We start from the raw sequence: 21,271 nt of genomic DNA, 5'->3' as shown, positions 1-21,271 counted from the left end.
AGGCATGTGGGTTCTTAGCTTCCCACCCAAGGATTGAACCTGCGCCCCCTGCACTGGGGAGCAAAGTCTTAACCACTGGACAGCCAGGGATGTCCCTAAATTCTCATTCTTTAATAGGAAAGGAATGCATAATAAGACATTTTTTAAGCACTAGAGTTTTGTTTTACAGCAGTCCTCAACAATCATTCCTGCTAAAAGCCAAAATAAACATTTATTTAAAAAAAATTAATTAGCAATAAGCTGGAATGATGGTGGGATCCACAGCCCAAGTCAAGAGGAAATAAACTTGGAATTGAGATGAAGGTATAAGTGATGGTTGCTTAGCCAAGTCCTTGGTAGGGCAGAGCAACAGTCAAGGATGATGTCAGAAGACCCAATCTGCCTTCTGACCATCATTTATGTCAATTCCAAGTTATTTCCTCTTGTCTTGGGCTGTTGATCCGACCATCATTCCCACTGACTACTACTTAACTTTTTATTTAAACGTGAGCAAACTTTGGGATATAGTGGAGGACAGGGATGCCAGGTGTGCTGCAGTCCACGGGGTCGCAAAGAGTCGGACACGACTGAGTGACTGAATGACCACCACCAAGGACTTGAAGGCTTTACTGTGAAACAGGTATCTCTGTGAGAAGCATGTCTCATATATCAATTATGGGAATTAAGAGTAAATGTGGGTAGTTTCTTTCTCTTTTTTTGGCTGCACTGAGTGGCTTGTGGGATCTTAGTTTCCTGATCAAAGACTGAACCTAGGCCCTCAGTTTGGAGTCCTAACCATTACGTCACCAGGGAATTCTCAATGGTTTGTTGATTTTCTTCTTAAAATATGGAGAAGGAACACCCATAAAGAGAAAAAAGTTACAGAGCCAAATACAATATTAATTTAGGGGGTATCAAACATATTTTTATTTACAGCATAAAAAGTTCCAGGGCAATCATTTACAAAGAATCTTACAGGATCTGCTGTTGTTAATGGTCTATAATCCAAACTTCCTCTAAAGTCTCTGATCATACACATAATTTCATAATTTGGGTTTGTAGCATCAACATCCTGTAAGAAGACAGAGAATTCATCATTTATTATAATTACAACAAAGTAGCATTTGTTGCATTTATACATGGTTTGAAAATTAAAGTAATAAATTATGTCACTAGTAATAGCCAAGCCCAAATTCAAAGCAGAGATGTGATATAGTTTCAGAGTTCAAGATCAGTAATTGCCCAGAAATCACTTTTATTTTAAAAACACAATTCTGTTAGTCTATGTGAAATCTGTTAACTCCAAGCCATATACTGCTTATTAAATCCACCCTTGTATTATTTCAAATGTTATACACATACCTTAATTGTCCTAGAAAATTGAGCAAGAGAAAGTACTCATCCTAAACATCAAAAATAGAACTCTAGACAAGCTGAAATTCTTAGAAAAATGCATTTAATCAGATTCTTATTTCCAATTCCTAATGCAATGTTTCAGGAAAATAGAACTATGGATTCACTTATGTTCATTTCCTATTTTTACTGAGTCTCTTAAAAAAAAAAAAATTAAGGCGTGGTATAAAACAGTTCCAACTCAACAGGATATAGGATTTAAAGGAACTGGAAGCCAAGACAGTTTTTAAAATCTTTAAAATTCAAATTATTGAATGCTAACAGCAATTTACTTTTTCGCTTCAAAATTGAGAAAATTCAGATTAAGATACAAATAGCAAGAGCTAACAGCCTCTCCTAGCCAGGCCATGAGTATAAATTATTAAATATTTCAAGTCAGTTTTTTTCCCCATGTATTTTATTGCAGATTTGCTTCGAGTACAACTCAATTTCAAAACTGTTAATGTCACTACTCTCAATTAACCTTCTTGGGAAATAATACTAACTATATCAATTGAGAAGTAGAATGTAAATAGTTCAGATAAAAATATTATGAAGTACCCACAGGAGACACCAGGTGGCATCTGTGCTAAGTATCAGTAGACAACAGCATCGTTTATTTCAAAACCCAACTAGTCATTCTCAGGTCACTTTCAGATATAAGCTGCTTTACTGAGGTTGAATATTATATTGATTCCACAACACAACATATTTAGGAAACAACTCCTAAATAAGGAAACAATCCTGGTATTTCATTACAGGAAACGAGTTCTGAGAATATAATAGTTACAATATAAGCACAATGGAGGAATTATTTGAACAGTAAAAAATGTGAAGACTTGTAGAGAGATAAAAGACCAGTCTTCTATGCAATTTTCCATTGCTGGTAAAATTTTGCTAACCATCTAAAGGAAATGTGAGAAGAGGGGCATGACAGAGCTACACTCTCAACATTAGCATAAATCAACACACAACAAATTTCCACTCTTTCATTATGATATGTTCAATTTATTAACCATGGAAAAACAACAGTAACACTTATAGTATAACCATACACTTTAACTGGTACTTTTAGAATGCATTTTTAGTCCTTTTTAAAAACCTAAAATCCTATTATTCTTGATGTTATAAATCTATTAGAATTCTGTAGCACAATGGCTTACTATTCAAAATGGAAAAAGCCTCAGGACTAAGTCATACCAACTAAAACTTGAGAAATTTATGTAGTAAAAAAAAATCTGTTAATAACTTATTTTCTCAAGAGTTTACATTATTCCTCAATGCCAATCTAAGGAACTATATTGAAATCTTTAAAGGAGTTATTTTTTCATAAGCCAATCCCATTCACTGACACAGTAAAATCTTTGGTTGGTGCATGAACAAAATATGTTTCTGTTACAAACCTGGGCTCTTTTTTCTCTAAGTTCTTGCTGTTGCAGTCTCCTTTTTTCTCGTTTTTCTTGCAATTTCTCTACTTCTTTCACACAATTAGATTTTCTACGTGCTAGAAGAAAAAGATGAGCTGTAGAAGTATAGTTTTCTTTTTAGAGTATTGTACTTATACACAAAATCTTATGTATCAATGTAATTTTACCACATACACTCAAAAAAAGGTACACAATGACAAAACATGCCCATGACAAATATGTGTACTTATGAGCTGCTTTAACAAAACTAGGAACAGGACAAAATACGAGTAAGAGTCATGAAAAGTGACTCTAACATACTGATACATGTCATCTCTTGGTTTAGAATCAAAGATCTTTGAACTGATGGGTAAAGGAGCATATTTCCTCTGTAACATCTGTCAAGATCATCTGGCCAGTATTTTAAATTTAAAGCAACTGAAACACTGTTATAGTTTTATATTATAAATTTTTTTCTTTCAAAATATACATTAAAAAACCCAATTAACAGACTAAACTAATAACAACAAAAATCTTCTACAATGGTAAAAACCTGTAATTAAGCTTGCAATTTGGGGACTTATAAAATTGACCAAGAGAAGTTACATGTATGACTAAAATGACTGAATCCTTGATACATGATTTACATACAAGGGGGTCCAAATTCCTTTTTTGCAGCTTGAACTGGAGATATATCTGAAACACTACCATTCTGTTGTGCAGAGGAAGACTGTTCGGGAAGCTGACTAGGCCGCGCACGTGCAGAACCAACCACTGAAAGGGAAACACAATTTTCAAATATATGTAATAATCAATTCTGGTCAATACACTGACAAGCTGAAAGGTTTTCAAAGTAACATGTACAGACTCAGGTTTTACCAATGGAACTGTAGCTACAAAACTCAATCTGAACAATTTATATAAAAACCGAAGCCAAGCTTGATTTTAAATAATCATTAAAAAAAAAAGTGGGCAAAATACAGATTTTATATGCACTCTCATTTTGAAAAACTCAAACAATTCAGACATATAGAAAGTAACAATGTAAAAGTATTTCAACCCTCTTTGTATTTTAAATCCCACTCTGCTCCTCAAATAGGCAAATCTTCAACAGAGAATTTCCTACTGTGGATGTTACAAAAGTGGAAAAAACAATATTGAGTTAAATATAAACATCACATTTTACAAAGAAATATAAATTTTCAGAAGACTCAAAGATAGTGCTGAGAGTGCAGGCCTTTCCATCTACCTTGACTCTCTCCCGTAATACCTACGGCTGTCCTGCCTCATCATCTGTACATACAAGGAAACATCACTACTAGAAAGGACCATTCTGAACAGCAGAAAAGGATTAACTACGCTTTACATCACTCAGCTGAAAACATATGAGAGTCCTGAAATTAACTACAATTTATACCTATTCAACTTGTCTTCAGCTACCCATGATCCTTTTTAAAAGTCAGTTAGCCAAAAAATTATGTAAAAATGTCAATGATAAATTTACCCTTGTTAAATCATTTGACTACTTCCCCATTCCTTTCTTTCCCATAATACTCTCTTCAAATCTGAAAAATGATTGAGTAAATAAGATGAATCAAAACTGCACATAACATGGAATTTCACATTTATCATATACCTTTACAAATCATTTTTTAGATATCACTGACATTACTGTCTTGGGAAATCAAGAAGATACAATCTTAAAAATGAGCCATGTAAAGTTTAAATGAATAATAACACCATGGGTAATGTTTACTTTTGATTTACCTTGGCAGGGCCATAGGCAAAATTAATACATAAAAATTTTACCTCTATTATCTCTTGGAGGAGGTTCATTCTTAATAGAAGCCACAGTCCGTCGATTCTATAATAAAGAAAACATTCATTTTACTTTCTCTCTTTATTCCTCATATATACATCTATCATAATCAGCTTCCTTTAATTAAACAAAAATAGATAAGACATACAAAAATACAAAACTAAACGGAAAAAAGGGAAAAAATAAATGGAGAAAAACTAAAATTATCTTATAATAAATTACCAGTAATGCCATCAATATTCAAGTTTATTTAAATATCCTGCCACTGTCCCAAAATAGGCAGGAATTAAAATGAGCCAGGTACTGTTCTAAGGGCTTCCTATGTATTAATTCATTTAATCTTCACAACAACCCTATGAGGTCATTATTATTGCTATTCTGGATTCACAGATGAGGAAACTGAAGCAAAAATAGATTAAATAATTTCATTAAAGTGGGTGTTTTTTAATCATCATGCTATCCTTACAAAATCATGTAATACATTTCATCTTTGGACGTCAGGAGTAAGTAACAAAACAATTTTTAGGCAATGTACAGATCATTGTTAAACTGAAACATCAAAATACTATGAAATACACTGTTGGTTTTTACTAAAAGGTTTCATTAGACTTTTAAAGACTTCAAACTGAGTACATAAGGGCAGCAAGTTTTTGGTCCTATTATTTATTTACCAAGACTTTATTTAATATTCACCTAAAAAAAAGATACCAAATAATGCTGTGAGTTTCAATGCTAACTGCACATCAAATCAGATGGCTACTATTAAAGAATATTGATGCTAGGACCACTCTTTAGATAAAATAAAACTGAATCTCTAGAGTGGGGTTAGGAATCAAGTGTATTCTGAAGAATTTCCAGGTGATTCGAATACACAGCAAAGGTTGCTAAGGACATATCAATAAGGATAAACTATGAAGATCCTTCAAAGCTGTGAAGCCAAATATGAAAAACAGTCCATTTACAAGGGAGTAATTCTAAGGGGGATCACTAAGCAGAGATTCTTAATATATATGCTGAAATTATATGAGCTGAAAATGTCTTACATTCATACAAGCAGCATGTTTTGCTGATATTGTTGAATTTCTATCATATTATATGTGGATGCCTATGAATGCCTTCCATGCAAGACAGTGAGCTCCTAGAGGGCTAAAATCTTATTAATCTCTGTAGAATATAAAATCAACAATGTAGTAAAAATTTTTGAACACAAAGAATTGCAGATTTAACAACTGTCAGGGACTATCTGACAGTTCTCTGATTTTTAAAAAGTTGTATTTTGATACAAAGTTTTAACATTGAGACATTTCAATAGAGAAGAGGAATTACTTAAAATAATGTAAAAATCACATACATTAACTGTTAGGAGGGACATAGCATGGCTTGAAAATTTATCTTCACAGATAATACAGAAATAGTTAAACTAAAATGTCATCTCATTTTTAAAAATAAATCTAAACAGCAGAATTACTATTTGAAAAGACTACTAAAATGGGAATTTATTATGAAAAAGAAACTAATTTTTCCTTTATCAAAGTCATATGTATTCACTCAACAAATACTAACAAGCAAACGATTTTGATCAATGTCTTCTAATAAACTACTAGTCTTAGGAAAAATCGTAACCAGTCATGAAATTTCTAGGATATAGAATTGTGATTTTAAAGGATTTTCAATCCTTTAAATGGCAGAAAGAATTAAGGTTTTTCTAAAAGCAAACAAATACATACTCTTCACAGTCCCATTTCAAACAAGAATACACACACACACCCTGCTCTGAATTTGTATCACTAACCTTTACAATTTTGTTTACTTTGGCTGAGGATGTTGGAGGTGGGGGTGTCTCTGGACTGGGCTCAATTTCTTCATCTGGTACAAGGTCAGGGTTAAGTGAAAAGATGCTCTCCAGGTCAATCTGTTTTTCAAAATGCATATATTTTCAGAGTGAATTTAGACAATATTTCATTTTCAAATAAATTTATACATAAAGGATAAATGTTAAACAATTTTAGCCTAATGAGTAGTATTACCTTAAAAATTAGATTACCTCGAATTACAACCAACATCTATTTATTTAAAAGAATCTCTCTTAAGGTAGTATGTTGTGGTCTGATTATATGTCTAATTACATGAGATATGCAGGAGATACCTAACTTTCTTTGAGTGAAATTTTTTAATCACTTTGAAGGTTTTTCAAGGAATGACAGCAGATACATACACTATATTAAACTACACAGTTTTCTGTTTTGTTTCATATTCGGAACCTTGATTTTAAGACCAGAAATAAAATTTAACCTAGTGATCATACCTCTTTGCCTTTTGTATCTCCATTTTCTATCCATTCAACAGTTACACTTTCGTTATCTTCATTTAAAGATGTTACCATTGCTTGATGTATTCGGCCTGATTGGGAATAAAATATACACTTTTAAAATGTTACAAATTATGGTATCCCTAAACACTGTCAAAAATAATTTTATAATTTACAAGTTTAAAGACTATGATACGAGGGATTTGCACAGATTCTTGGGATTAGGGAATGAACTTTGTCTATAGAACCATAAATGAATTTGCCACTACTTGTCAAGACCAAGAACTCAAGAAACTGGATTAAACTGAAAGTTTTATTTTCAGCATAGGTGATAAATGGTTACACAGTGGCATGGAATGCCTGAAATTTTATACTGTTACAACAGCTTGAATGATAAAGTGTCCGTACTATGAGCCAACAATGATCCTGAAGAACACATAACAAAAATTCATGAAGCAATTTTTAATACTATATAGATATAAAATACTTTTAACTTAAATTTCACTATCATTACCTGTACAATTGATCAAATTGTTAAAATCTCATGGACAGAGGAGCCTGGTGGGCTGCAGTCCATGGGGTCGCAAAGAGTCCGGCATGACTGAGCAACTAACACTTAATGCATATCTATTAGAAAAGAGCTCCAGAGCTTTACAAAAAAAAAAAAGTTTATTTGAAGATTTAAGTATATACTGTCAGCAATATATTAGTGCTTTTCTTTTTTTATTAGTGCCTTTTTAAAAACTAAAATATATTACTGGAATCTTTCCACGACAGCATTATGGATCAACATTAATTTTAACAACTTCATAGGCATTCTATACAAGGAATACATCATAAGTTATTCTTTTAATAAGAAGAATTTAAACTGTTTCCAATTGTTTGCCATTAAAATTAATGTTGCACTGAGTGTAAGTACACAGTATGAATGTGTTCATTAATAAAATTTCTAGAAGCAGACTGGGTTAAGGAAACTGAAATTTTGACAGTTACTTGAAAACTGGTCTCTATATTCCCACCAACGATGGGGCCTATTCTTCTATATCCTCATCAACACTGAGCATTATCAATTTAAAATATTTTTAGCAATATGATAGGTTAGACCTTTAAGCTACTACTTTGTGAGCACATATACATCAAAGACTGGCTCATTTAAAATCTACACTGGTTCATTTAACATTACAAACATACCTACGAAGTAGGGATTTCTTTCTTTAAAATGAAGATACTGAGGCTCACAGTCACACAGCTATTAGTTGGCACATATCTGAACCTCAGTCACATGCAAAAGCACTTGCTATTATCACTATGTTTCTCTACTCTCCTAAAATTAAGCTGACGAGGAAGATGCCTGTGTGGTTTAAATTCCAAATACCCCTAGAAACATTTATAAGCTGGAGCACAGATCCTCAACGCTCACTGTGTACCCAGAAACTCCTAGAGAGGTTTCTTTTTTTTTTAAATAAAATGATGTTGGCCTGAGTTTTACCCCAAATAGTATCATTTGTTACCAATTCCATGGCAATCACCTTGGTGTAAGTCACCAAGGCCTTAATCTTGGATTATGGCAATTCTCTCCCAACTACTCTCTCTTCTACTGCCTATTCTTTATAGAACAGTCTAAACATTCCTGGTGAAAACCAAGTCAGATTATTCCTTTGCTCAAAACCTTCCAGTGGCTCCCATCCCACACAGAGTAAAAGCCAAAGCGCTTCCAGTGGCCACTAATGTCCTGAAACAAAGCCCGACACGATCGGACCCCTCCCTACCTCTGCGACCTCCTTCGCCCCTGACTACCGTATTTCTCCAGTTTTACTGGCTGATCTCTGTCTCACACAGTATTTTCGCTCCCCTCAAAAAGTTCTAAATGGGTCAAGGACTAAAATGTGAAGACAAATATAAAAGCAACTGAGTAAATAGTGGGGTCATTTATTCAGATTAAGTGGACATTAGGGAAGCAAGTGTTGGTAGTGGAGGGAAATGATGAACTGGAAAATACTGAGAGGATTCAAGGGAGAGGCTTTTTAGGGAAATTAGATAACGTTCACTGAAATTTGATTTGGACAGAAATTAGGTAAATAACCAGTACAAATAGGACGCGTCAGTTGGGTCCTTTGGGAAGCAGATGTTGAGATAGTTATGAGAACAAAAGGTTTACAGTAAAAGATAAAAGGAGAAGGAAACAGGACTGGTCATGGAAAACTTTCAGACTGTGATGCATTAGCTGAAACCTGTAAAAGAAAGGAGACACAAAGCAGGATTAAGCAAGGAAGCCTTAGATCGTGAGGCAGATCTGACAGTCTTGGCCAACCCTTCACGGAGCTCCGGAGCAAAGACTGACCACTAAAGGAGCCCCACAGAGGGCCAAAATGGAAATGCTCTAGTACTCATGCCCACTCACTAGCTGAAGGCTTCCCAGGAAACATCAAGGCCTCAGCTCAAGAGCTAAGGAGCCTTAAAGATATTAACAGCTGAGGCTATCAGCTAAATGTACTCCCTGAAGCAGAAGAAGTTCCCCTAAGAGAAGCTACCACGGCTTGCATCAAGCCCCAAATTTATCACCATCTCTATAGCATGAGTAGTGAGGCTGAGACCCAGCAGCCACTCGTCCCCCACCCCAACACCTTTAGCAGCCTCCAACCATAATATCCACTAGTAGGGCCAAGAAGATTATTGCAAAAAGGTTAACATAACATATTGATAACAATTTCTTCAATAGGAAATGACCCCAAAGAAGATGTATCTGAGCACTGAACTACCATAAATAACTTCCAGCATGAAATGGAGAGGCTGTGCTTGAAGTTGTTGAAGAGCAGTACAGATAGGGATCTCCATGCAATTCCCAACAGAATTATCACATTAATGAGACTAGGGAAAAGCATGTGAATGCTTCAAAAGGCAAGTCCAACACCACCATTCTTTTTTTGGGGGGTGTGGCACAGGATCTTGGCTGCTACATGGGCTTTTCTCTAGCTGTGGTAAGAGGAAGCTACTCACTAGTTGTGGTGGCTTCTTCTTGGGGCGGTTTCTCTTGTTGAAGAGCCTAGGCTCTAGGCACGCAAGCTCAACAGTTGCAGCTCCTGGGCTTAGTAGCCCCTTAGCATGTGGAATCTTCCTGTTCAGTTCAGTTCAGCTCAGTCGTGTCCAACTCTTTGCGACCCAGTGGACTGCAGCATGCCAGGCTTCTCTGTCCATCACAAACTCATTCATAAGCTCCTGTCCATTGAGTCAGTGACGCCATCCAACCATCTCATCCTCTGTCATCCCCTTCTCCCGCCTTCAATCTTTCCCAGCACCAGGGTCTTTTCAAATCAGTCAGTTCTTCACATCAGGTGGCCAAAGTATTGGAGTTTCAGCTTCAGCATCAGTCCTTCCAATGAATATTCAGGACTGATCTCCTTTAGGATGAACTGGTTGGATCTCCTTGCTGTCCAAGGGACTCTCAAGAGTCTTCTCCAACACCACAGTTCAAAAGCATCAATTCTTCAGCGCTCAGCTTACTTCATAGTCCAACTCTCACATCCATACATGACTACTGGAAAAAACCATACCTCTGACTAAACAGACATTTGTTAGCAGAGTAACGTCTCTGCTTTTTAATAACTTTTCTTCCAAGTAGCAAGTGTCTTTTAATTGCATGGCTGGAGTCACCATCTGCAGTGATTTTGGAGCCCAAGAAAATAAAGTCTCCCACTGTTCCCACTATTTTCCCATCTATTTGCCATGAAGTGATGGGACCAGATGCCATGATCTTAGTTTTCTGAATGTTGAGCTTTAAACCAACTTTTTCACTCCCCTTTTCACTTTGATCAACAGGCTCTTTACTTCTTCTTCGCTTTCTGCCATAAGGGTGGTGTCATCTGCATATCTGAGGTTACTGCTATTTTCCCTGGCAATCTTGATTATAGCTTGTGCTTCATCCAGTCCAGCATTTCTCATGATGTACTCTGCATATAAGTTAAATAAGCAGGGTGACAATTTACAGCCTTGACGTACTCCTTTTCCTATTTGGAACCAGTCTGTTGTTCCATGTCTACTTCTAACTGTTGCTTCTTGACCTGCATACAGATTTCTCAGGAGGCTGGTGAGGTGGTCTGATATCCCCATCTCTTGAAGAATTTTCCAGTTTGTTGTGATCCACACAGTCAAAGGCTTTGACACAGTCAATAAAGCAGATGTTTTTCTGGAACTCTCTTGCTTTTTCGATGATCCAACGGATATTGGCAATTTGATCTCTGGTTCCTCTGCCTTTTCTAAATCCAGCTTGAAAATCTGGAAGTTCTCAGTTCATGTAGTGTTGAAGCCTAGCTTGGAGAATTTTGAGCCTTACTTTGCCAGCGTGTGAGGTGAGTGCAATTGTGTGGTAGTTTGAGCATTCTTTGGCATCTCCTTTCTTTGGGATTGGAATGAAAACTGACCTTTTCCAGTCCTGTGGCCAACTGCTGAGTTTTCCAGATTTGCTGGCATATTGAGTGTAGCACTTTCACAACATCATCTTTTAGTGAAATAGCTCAGCTGGAATTCCATCACCTCCACTACCTTTGCTTGTAGTGATACTTCCTAAGGCCCACTTGACTTCACATTCCAGGATGTCTGGCTCTCGGTGAGTGATCACACCACTGTGGTTATCTGGGTCATGGAAGATTTTTTTGTATAGTTATTCTGTATATTCTTGCCACCTCTTCTTAGTATCTTCTTTTTCTGTTAGGTCCATACCGTTTCTGTCCTTTATTGTGCCCATCTGTGTGAAATGTTCTTGGTATCCAATTTTCTTGAAGAGATCTCTAGTGTCTCCCTTTCTGTTGTTTTCCTCTATTCCTTTGCATTGATCACTTAGGAAGGCTTTCTTATGTCTCCTTGCTATTCTTTGGAACTCTGCATTCAGATGGGTATATCTTTCCTTTTCCCTTTGCCTTTAGCCTCTGTTCTTTCCTCAGCTATTTGTAAGGCCTCCTCAGATAACCATTTTGCCTTTTTGCATTTCTTTTTTGGGAGGATGATTTTGATCACGGCCTCCTATACAATGTTACAAACCTCCATCCATAGTTCTTCAGGCACTCTATCTATCTATCAGATCTAATCCCTGAATCTATTTGTTACTTCCACTGTATAATCGTTAGGGATTTGATTTAGGTAATGGTCTTGTGGTTTTCTCTACTTTCTTCAATTTAAGTCTGAATTTTGCAATGAGAAATTCATGATCTGAGCCACAGTCAGCTCCTGATCTTGTTTTTGTTCACTGTGTAGAGCTTCTCGAGTCAAAAGCAGCTGATCCACCAGTTAAGACTAAACTCTAGATATTTAGTAGGGCAGAATTGAGAAAATGTTGGTTTATCTCTACCACAGTTCAGTTTATTCATCAACAAGAAATGAATGTGAAATTCCAGCAATAAGAAATAAATAAAAAAGACTGGATCTGAATGAACCAATGAAGTCTTGAGTGTTTGCTTTTTGCCAGTGGATTAGATAACCAGAAATATCTGGAGCATCTATGCAGCATGGGGGGTTTTGTTATGATTACCAAATGATGTCCTTGAAAAAAAATTCTAAGACTGAATTCCCAAAATGTCTTTGAAGATATTTTTGTCTGTTTGATATAAGGCTCAGTAGAGATACTCAAATATTATACTTTATTGTAGTAAAAATTTACAATTTGATTTCTTCAGAAGTCAAATGGTAATCAGCTATAAACAAAGGTGTTATATAATAAAAACAGGGATAGATATATGAGATTTTTCAAAGGGAAAAAATCACCATGATTTAGTGATAAATAATGTGTAAGTATTATAGGAAAATTTGAGCCTGGATGACTGGGAAAATGATGCTACAAAATGGTGGAACAATGATGTAGTTTATCCTAAGTATATGTTCGTAACAGTCATGAGCTGGTGTTAATAAGACAACTACAGATACAGAATCACAAGCTCATAGACAAATCAAGGTTAGAAATACCTTTTCTAGAATCTGTGACAATCTTCCGATGTGGCCCTCCATGTGACCATCCCATTTCTCTGGTTTGAAAATATTCCTATACTCTATCCTAAATTGTCGTCTCCCCATCCTCTATCCTAATTGTCTGATTCCCCATTGACTTGTAACTTGTAAGCTGTATCACACTCACATCTACACTTGAAAACATGATAGAGCAAACACCGTGTATGAGCCAGGTTAAGAACCAACACCTTTGAAACCTCACATCCCCCTACTCCACTCCCGCACCACCCCCTCACCCCCGCCTAAGTGAAATTCCTTCTTCCTCCCCCTTTAACCCCAACTGAAGTAACCAAAACTCTGATATCTGAGATAATCATACTGTGGCTTTTCTTTATACAGTTTTTTCACTTACAAATGTAACACACACAACAACCTAAAGCTTGCCTATTTTTAAAACATCTGTTTTTATGGTTCTACTGTTAGGAATGGTGCTGCAGGCATTCCTACATATATGTACTGATACAAATATACAAGTATCCTGAACATACAATGAGAAGAAATACAGAGTAAAAAACATCTATAGCTTTTCAACCTAGTGTTATGATGTTTCTTATAGTGGCTGTACCTGTAAAAATTTGTAATCCCACTAGCAATTACTTCATATTCAAAATAATACTTAAAATATTTGTCACATTTAATTTATATTTACTATATCACACTGTGGTTAGAATTTCTCTAACTTAATGAAGTTATGCCTATTTCAAGTTCATTGGGCATTGAGGCCTTTCATGTGTTTTTAAAATTTTTTTAAAACTACTTCACTACAGAAATTCACTATGTATTTTCTTGGCAATAATCTTCTGCTACATGGGTAACAAACACTTCCTCCAAAGTTGTAGCTTATCTTTTCACTTTTTTTATGTGTCTTATGATGAACTAGATGAGTTTTAATTTTAATGTAGTCAAATATATATATATATGTATTTATTTCTCAATTATGGCTTTTTAAATAAAAAATTCATCCTGAGACTCAGGTCATCAAGAAAGTTTCTTATATTTTCTTCTAATGTTTTACAGGACTCACATGGAATTCTTTTAAATACTCTGTAATGACCAATATGGGAAAAGAATCTAAAGAGAATATATATATATATATAATATATAAAACAGATACACTTTGCAATAGAGCAGAAATAAATGCAACATTATTTTTAAAATGAAGTTTTACAAAGCCTTTTATATTCAAGGCTGTAATCCACTGTTATTTTGATCTTTGTGTATGATAACACAAGTTCCATTTTTCCCTCATGAAAAACAAATTTATCCAGTGCTATTTCCTGAAAAGCCCTTCCGTCCGTCACTTATCTGCAAAACTACCCATCAAATTCCAAGCATTCACACAAGTCTATTTCTTTACTCCTGGATCAAAACTACATTGTCAAAAAAAAAAAAAAAAAAAAAACTACATTGTCTTATTACTTTTATAGCTTTGCAATAAATCCTGCTATCTGGTGAAGAGCTTATTTTACCAGACATTCTTATTGTTTAAGTTTCTTTGGGTCTTCTTAAGACTTTTGCAGATCTGTATAAATTATAGAATCAGCTTGTCAAGTTCCAAAAATAAAATAAATTAGCAATAAAAAACCCACCTGTTAAGATTCTGATTAGAATTGCACTGAATATTTTGTTTTAGACTTTTACATCATTTATTAAGCTTAATACTGGCCATAAAGTTTTCCTTCTCATACCAACTTTATTCTGAAATACTTGGTATAGAACAAGAATTATTTGAAACTTGAATGTTTGGTGGATAGTGGTTAAAGTCACTTTGGTTTAGGGTTTTATTTGTGAGAAGATTCAATTTCCTTAATATAAGATTGCTGTGGTTTTCTATTTTTGATTGTTTTGATAATTATATTTTTAAGGTTTCATATTTGGGGCATACATTTGTTCATAATTATGTTGAATGCCTGTGGCATCTGTAATGATAATCACTTTTTATTCCTACTTTTTCCAACTTTTTTCCTTGACAAATCATCTGAGATTTGTCAATTTTGTCTTTCCCAAGAACAACACTTATTTTTGCTGAGCCCCTTTATTATATGTTATTAAATACTTAATTATTGATTTTGGTCCTTATTTCTCTCTTTTAACTTACTCTGGGTATTTTTTCTTAAATTCTTACGGTGGACACTTAGTGCTTTCACCTTTATCTTTTTTTTTTTTCTTTATAAGCAAATAAAGCTACACATTTCTCTCCAAGAGCAGCTTTTAGCACATCTTAAAATTTTTCATAGGTAGTATTTTTGTTATTGTTCAGTTCAAACTATTTTCTAATTTTCTTTGTGATTCTTTGACTCTTAGTAATCCTACTGTGAGATACATCACCAATCAAAACAGATAAAGTCACAAATAATTGGTCTGACTTACCCAGTGCACAGTGGCTGAGTAGTACCCTTGTATTTCTACCTTATTTAGACTGGACTGCCTCCCTTGGAGGAAAATTTCCTTTAAATCTAGCTCTGGGGAGCAAATCATCAGGAATTTTTTTTTTATCAGCATCTTTAAAGAGGAGTCACAAGTCTTTGTCTTCAAACAGTGAACCTGACTCTGATTCTCTTTTTTGGTCCCCATCATCCTTCAGAATCAAACTTTAGCTACCTACCCTTGCCTGAAATCCCACGGACCGAGGATCCTGGCAGGCTGTGTGTAGTCCATGGGGTCACAAGAGCTGGAGACAACTTAGCGACTAGACCACCACCACCACCACCTGCTCAGCCTCACTCGTCCCTCAGTACTTCTGATCCATGGTGATACCTTGTTCTTGAGCTCAGCTTTTTCTTTTTAAAGGTTTTCTCATATCTGGGGTAGATGGATGCCAGTACATGAATTTTATTCTACTACTTTGACCAGAAGTGTCAATCCATCTTTAAGTTATATTTCATATTCATAGAAAATGAAAGTTAGATTTGAAAGCTATTAAGTTCACACTATAATATCAATATTATGTAAATTAATAACTCTTACAGTTTCAAAACACTACTTTTTAAAACAATAATCTAGAGACAGATTTTGAAGTTTTCAGCTTTACTTCAACCTACTTATAAAGATAAACTATAGTGTAGAAAATGTCATCTGTTGTGGGAGAAGCAAAAAAATAGTTGCAAAGTTCTGACAAAAACAGGGAAATCCTGCAAATGTCTTTCCAATCATTTTCCCATGAAAACACCTCTTGGTTTTTAATACCCAAACTTCAAAAAATTATTTCTCAATGTAAGAATCTTTGGCCAGTGTTTAAATAGGAAAAGATTTGTATCTGTACATACCAAAACTCAACTTGCATTTTAAACAAGAATGTGCAAAGAAATGTTCTGAGTTACATTCCAAATATAACTGATACATGGTCAGTATCATAATAAAAATGCACACCAAGCATCAAAGTGATACAAAACATAGACATGATACTTAGTGTCAGCTACTTTCTGACATGGTGTGCTTGTCCTAAATGTATTTCCACAATTTTTATATTTATTTAGTCCTTGTTTGGCCCAGCGCTGAATGAGGTCCCAAACATTTAAGAAAATGTTGGAAGGAAATAGTGAGGACAGTGAAACAGCAGTTATAACAGAAAAAAAGATTTTATTGTATATGAAATGGATTTGGGTCTCAAAGAGTTGGACGCAACTGAGCAACTGAACTGAACTGAATGGATTTGGAATCCTTATTTATTGTTAAACCTAACAGTATCCTATATGCAGGTGGATTTATAACGTTAGTTACTTTTTTTTAATGACACTGCATGGCAAACAGAATCTTAGTTTCTGCAGTCAGGGATGGAACCCACCTCCCCTGCATGGGAAGTGCAGAGACTTAACCACTGGACCACCAGGAAGTCCCAGTCTGAGTCAATGATTCACATCACAGTTTTTTCCTATTTATAATAAAGGCAAATAGAATCCCAGGCAGCATTTTCTACACAAAACACTTGACTTTTAGAAAGAGACACTGACCTCAGTGGGAGATGAATGTATTGTTTAAAAACAGGATCTTCTTGGTTTCTACTATTGAGAACTAACAGATTTTTAAATATAATTAAATCACATAAGAACCATCATAAATATAAGAAGGAAAAAATAGTCCATATTTTTATTTTTAACCTAAAAAATGACAATTTCATATGGTTAAACCTAAGAGAAATGTAAATTTCATGCCAAATTTAGTTGTCAAAATAATTTATAAAAATAATATTTACTAAGTAATGTAAATATAGAAAATATTTTGAATTCCTAATTTTTATTTCAAAGCTTTATGTTTAGTTCATTTTAAGAAATATCTTTACATCATTTTAAGCCTCAACGTTCTGTCATGGAGAAATCAAAGGGAAAAAGTCCAGCTCTCAATTTTTAAAAATCTGTTAGTAAATAAGAAGACAAATTTTTTTTAAAAAAGAAAAAAAAGCTGCAAATGAACAGAAGAACAAACACCTGAATTCAAGCCACCTTTGCCCCAGTGATGAAAAAATAACAAACATATGAATTCTACATTTCAGGATTTTCTCATCTTTAAAATTAAGATGGTTACTTAAGGTTGATATTGGTGTTATTTACTTTGCCATAAAACCTCATATATTTATTTGTCAAAAACAAGTTTTACATGTTGACAATTGCCTTTTGGTCTTTGAAAACAGGATCCTATTATATGTAGTTCACAGCTGAATTCACAGCAGCTGTGAGGCTAAGAAATGCCAGCAACCAATTAGGCTGGCATAAACTTTGTCTAGCATATAAAGTATAATTTGGTTGCAAATGTAGAAGGCAAGAGCTAAAATAAAACATCCAAGAATACTAATAAAATATCATTACAAGTATGTGAATGTCTGAATATTTAAAATGCTAACAAATATATGTATATTATTAAAAGGATACAGTGGTAGAACGTTAAGGAAAATTATGAAAAAGCCACAATTCAGACCCATGCTTTAAAAAAAAAGTTGCAGCTGTTTTTGACATACCTAGGATTACAAACTCCATGCTTTTTTTTCTATTTCTAATTACCCTAATCACAGAGTTTGAGGTATTACATGAGTATACATGCAACAAGTCTTTCAAGTAAACATTATTTTTATCAGTCCATCTTGCACTGTTTATGTGAAATTTTCTTTTCATAGTTCTAAAGTAGTAAGATGCAAATAAAAATTTCAAAACTGAAACATGAGAGAATAACACAACTAAAATGATTAGTAAAAATAAAACTTTCACAGTGACGGTTTACAATGGCAATTGACAAACCCTTAAAAGTTAGTCTATTTTTGTTTAAAGTTTGATAAATTTAAAAACATGACAAAAATCAATGCTTTATATATATCATTAAAAATATTTTTTAAAAATTTTACACAAACTTTGGATAAACTAGTAGTCACTGATCATTCATGTGAAAATAAAAAGAAAACAAATCTAGCATAAATGCTAATAATTTTAAATAAATTTAGTTCTCCAGGATATCTATTCTTGGTAAAACATATAGTAACCTCCTCAGTTTTCAATAGAACACCACTGCATAGTTTGAAAGGCTCTTTTTTTTTTTTTTTACATTGACTTTTCAAAAAATGGTAATAGAAACTATTTCTACTCTCTGCAAGCAGGGACTAAAGTATAAATATCCACACCAGGAAAAACAAAAAATTAAATATTTCTCTGAATCATAAAATCACACATTCATAACAAGTGCTGGGTATAATATTGTTTCCAGACGATGAGTAAAATGCATATGCTTACTCAATTCAAAGTAGCTGGTAAATAAATATCTGAAAGAAGCACGTTCTTCCAAGTCAGTTCCTACCAGAAGAGGATCCTGATAAATTTTCTTAAAACACAATGAATTCAAAACATTTGAAGCCTCGTATCATGTGATTAAAATGTCTTAAATAGGTTTCTTATTATTTCTAAACTTTGTACAAAATATTGATTACAGTAAAATAAATCACCTGTATTAGCTAAAAGAACCAGTGCCAGTGAAGAAGGCAAATCTGAGTGCATCTTCTCAAGTAGAATCATAGCAAAACATGTTAATTAACTTTTGTTATGTAAGGAGGTTTGTTTTAAAGCTGTCTTTTAAAACATACAATTCCTTTCTTCAACTTATTAAAAGAATGCTCCTTCAGGAACATGATGATATTTCAATGGGAAAAAACTGGGAAAGACAGAGATTTCCAAAGTGTTGCTTTAAAATAGAAAGACTAGATTTGACAATCAAAGGATGTTACTATGAGCACTATTTAGAAAAATGTTAAATGCAAATATCCATACATTATTTTTTATCTTGCCAGCTACTGCAAAGCTATTGATAAATTATTTATATTCTCTCCAACAGTAGATGTCAATCTGTTCCTAGATGCCACCAGCCAATAAATGAGGACAGAAAAAAACAATCTGGTGATTTTACAGGGATCATTATAGCAGATTCAGCAGAAGTCAAACTCCCAAACTCTGATATCTAGGTTTCCTTAGCTAATCTAAGCAGTGATGAAAAGAATCCTTCATGAGGACTGTGTAAGCATCACACCTTCTTCAACAGCTCTGGTGGAACAAGGAGCCATTAGAGAGGACACAAATAAAGCCTCAGCTGACACTGGTAACAGTGCCGTTGCTGTTTAGTAAACCCCTGGGGAATGTGATTTTGCCAAACATAGAGACCTTTTTGTTGTGGTTTATCACGTTTAAGATGTTACTGTTTATAACTAAATCCAAAAGTTCTAGCATTTCCTTTATTAGACTTTAAACACAAAGCTGGAATTCTGACACAATTTTAAACACAAAATTGGATTTTTAAACCCAAAGCTGTAACTTCAAAAAGTGGGAATGGTACAGCTAAGAATTTTCATAAAGACAATACAACTTAAAAATGGTACGAACCTCATTTATATTGTAAACGAACTACAAAATTTGCAATTCTTACCTCATCTGTCCATTGTTTTGAAAAGGCATGTGAAAATTCAACACTGCTCAATTTCTCTGGGCTGATAGGGAACTTCAAATCGTGTTGGGTTTTTACGGCAATGCTTGAAGCACACTGCACACTAACAATTTGGGTAAAATTATCACTTAGAAGAGCCCACTGTGCAGATTTTTAGGAAATTTCCATCCTCTTTTATCCACAAGAATAATAATAAAAATGTCACAAAGGGGCCATGATCACATTAAATAGTATTAAATCACTGCAGTTTTCTAACATTATGCTGCACATTTCAGGTTGGGGGAAAAGAGGGTTAAAAAAGTATCCAAAACCATTAATAAAGAAAACCAAAAAAATGAATTTCTAAAATCACGATAAGTCACCTGATTATGATGCTAACTGAACTAGTGAAAATTTAAACAAACAAACTTTGGAAAACTGCATTAAATAAAGTTATAGAGCATATTAACTAATGTTGAATAACTAAATAAATCTCAACACATTTTATTTATTGAGAATGAAGGTCATTCTCATGGGTGACAGAATATCCAAAATACATCGTTCTTCAGTTGTTTATTAACAATAAAAGATTCGCAAAGTTTTAAAAGTGGTGGTGTTAAAATAACATGTCGCTGATAATTCAGAATTTTTTAGGATATGTGCTCCCGAAGCAAGCACTGACCCAAAGTTGTGAACTACTTTCACAGATATCTGCTGCATATATTGAGCAATGCTATCTAATTGCTCCCCGGCTTAAATTCTGATTTACTCAAAAGGGAATTCTATGCCAATATAGCTGCATTAGTCTGTGAACTTTTTCTATCTACATGTACACATCATCTTCTCTCATGCTTAACTACATTCTAACAAGAGCTAGGGATATTCTGGGATGTTTGTCAACAGTTTTCAACACCAGTAACCCAGGCAAAGTAGATTTGTACATGTATTTATTAACAAGATTTAAACATAACTAGGAAAGCTGCTGAAAACTTTATAAAATGTTTGACCATCCCTCTAGTTTTCACCTACACTCCTAACTTTCATTAGGGAATTTAAGGTCTGAATTCAGGTGATGAAGTGCAGTAAGTGCTTTGCAGATGTGCTAACATGAACACCAAGCGGACTCAAGCAGACTGGTAACTTTAGAATCTTTAAAAAAAACAAAAACAAAACAACTGTCCCCCTGCCAAAAACCCCAAAACAAAAATACCACCAATACGCACTGATAAAAAGAGGCTAGACAATTTAAATATTACCCCAGGAGACAAATCTTACTGATTCTTGTAATACTTAGAAGAGAAACTTGCTACTGGAAGTAAAAACAGCAATATATGCCAACACTAGAAGAGAATGTAGGAAATACCTACCCAAGACAAATAATATCTAACTTAAACATTAAAAACTGCTACAGATATAATAGAAAGCTTAATTGAAAATGTCAAGTCTTTATTAAATTACTCATCACTGAAAATGAACCAGTTT

General features: G+C 34.2%; 1 protein-coding gene across 7 annotated transcripts in view; it reads right to left on the bottom strand.

The window, feature by feature from the left end:
• Positions 1 to 21,271, bottom strand: part of KIF2A (kinesin family member 2A) — a 76,046-nt gene that overhangs the window by 25,724 nt on the left and 29,051 nt on the right. For 2 of the 7 annotated variants that reach the window (XM_020879106.2, XM_020879109.2), the window contains exons 2-7: positions 6,902 to 6,996; positions 6,389 to 6,508; positions 4,587 to 4,641; positions 3,429 to 3,551; positions 2,775 to 2,893; positions 956 to 1,051 (exon numbers count right to left, since the gene is read on the bottom strand). In XM_020879106.2, coding sequence (XP_020734765.1) covers positions 956 to 1,051; positions 2,775 to 2,893; positions 3,429 to 3,551; positions 4,587 to 4,641; positions 6,389 to 6,508; positions 6,902 to 6,996 — 608 coding nt within the window. Of the gene's footprint in view, positions 1 to 955; positions 1,052 to 2,774; positions 2,894 to 3,428; positions 3,552 to 4,586; positions 4,642 to 6,388; positions 6,509 to 6,901; positions 6,997 to 7,418; positions 7,512 to 21,271 lie in introns of those variants that run through there. The other 5 variants (XM_020879107.2, XM_020879110.2, XM_020879108.2 and 2 more) reach the window with 3 other exon arrangements.

Source organism: Odocoileus virginianus, chromosome 14 (assembly GCF_023699985.2).
Source record: "Odocoileus virginianus isolate 20LAN1187 ecotype Illinois chromosome 14, Ovbor_1.2, whole genome shotgun sequence".
Classification (NCBI taxonomy): Eukaryota; Metazoa; Chordata; class Mammalia; order Artiodactyla; family Cervidae; genus Odocoileus; species Odocoileus virginianus.
The sequence above is the reverse complement of the archived record's forward strand: the minus strand, read 5'-3'. Positions and strand labels throughout refer to the sequence as shown.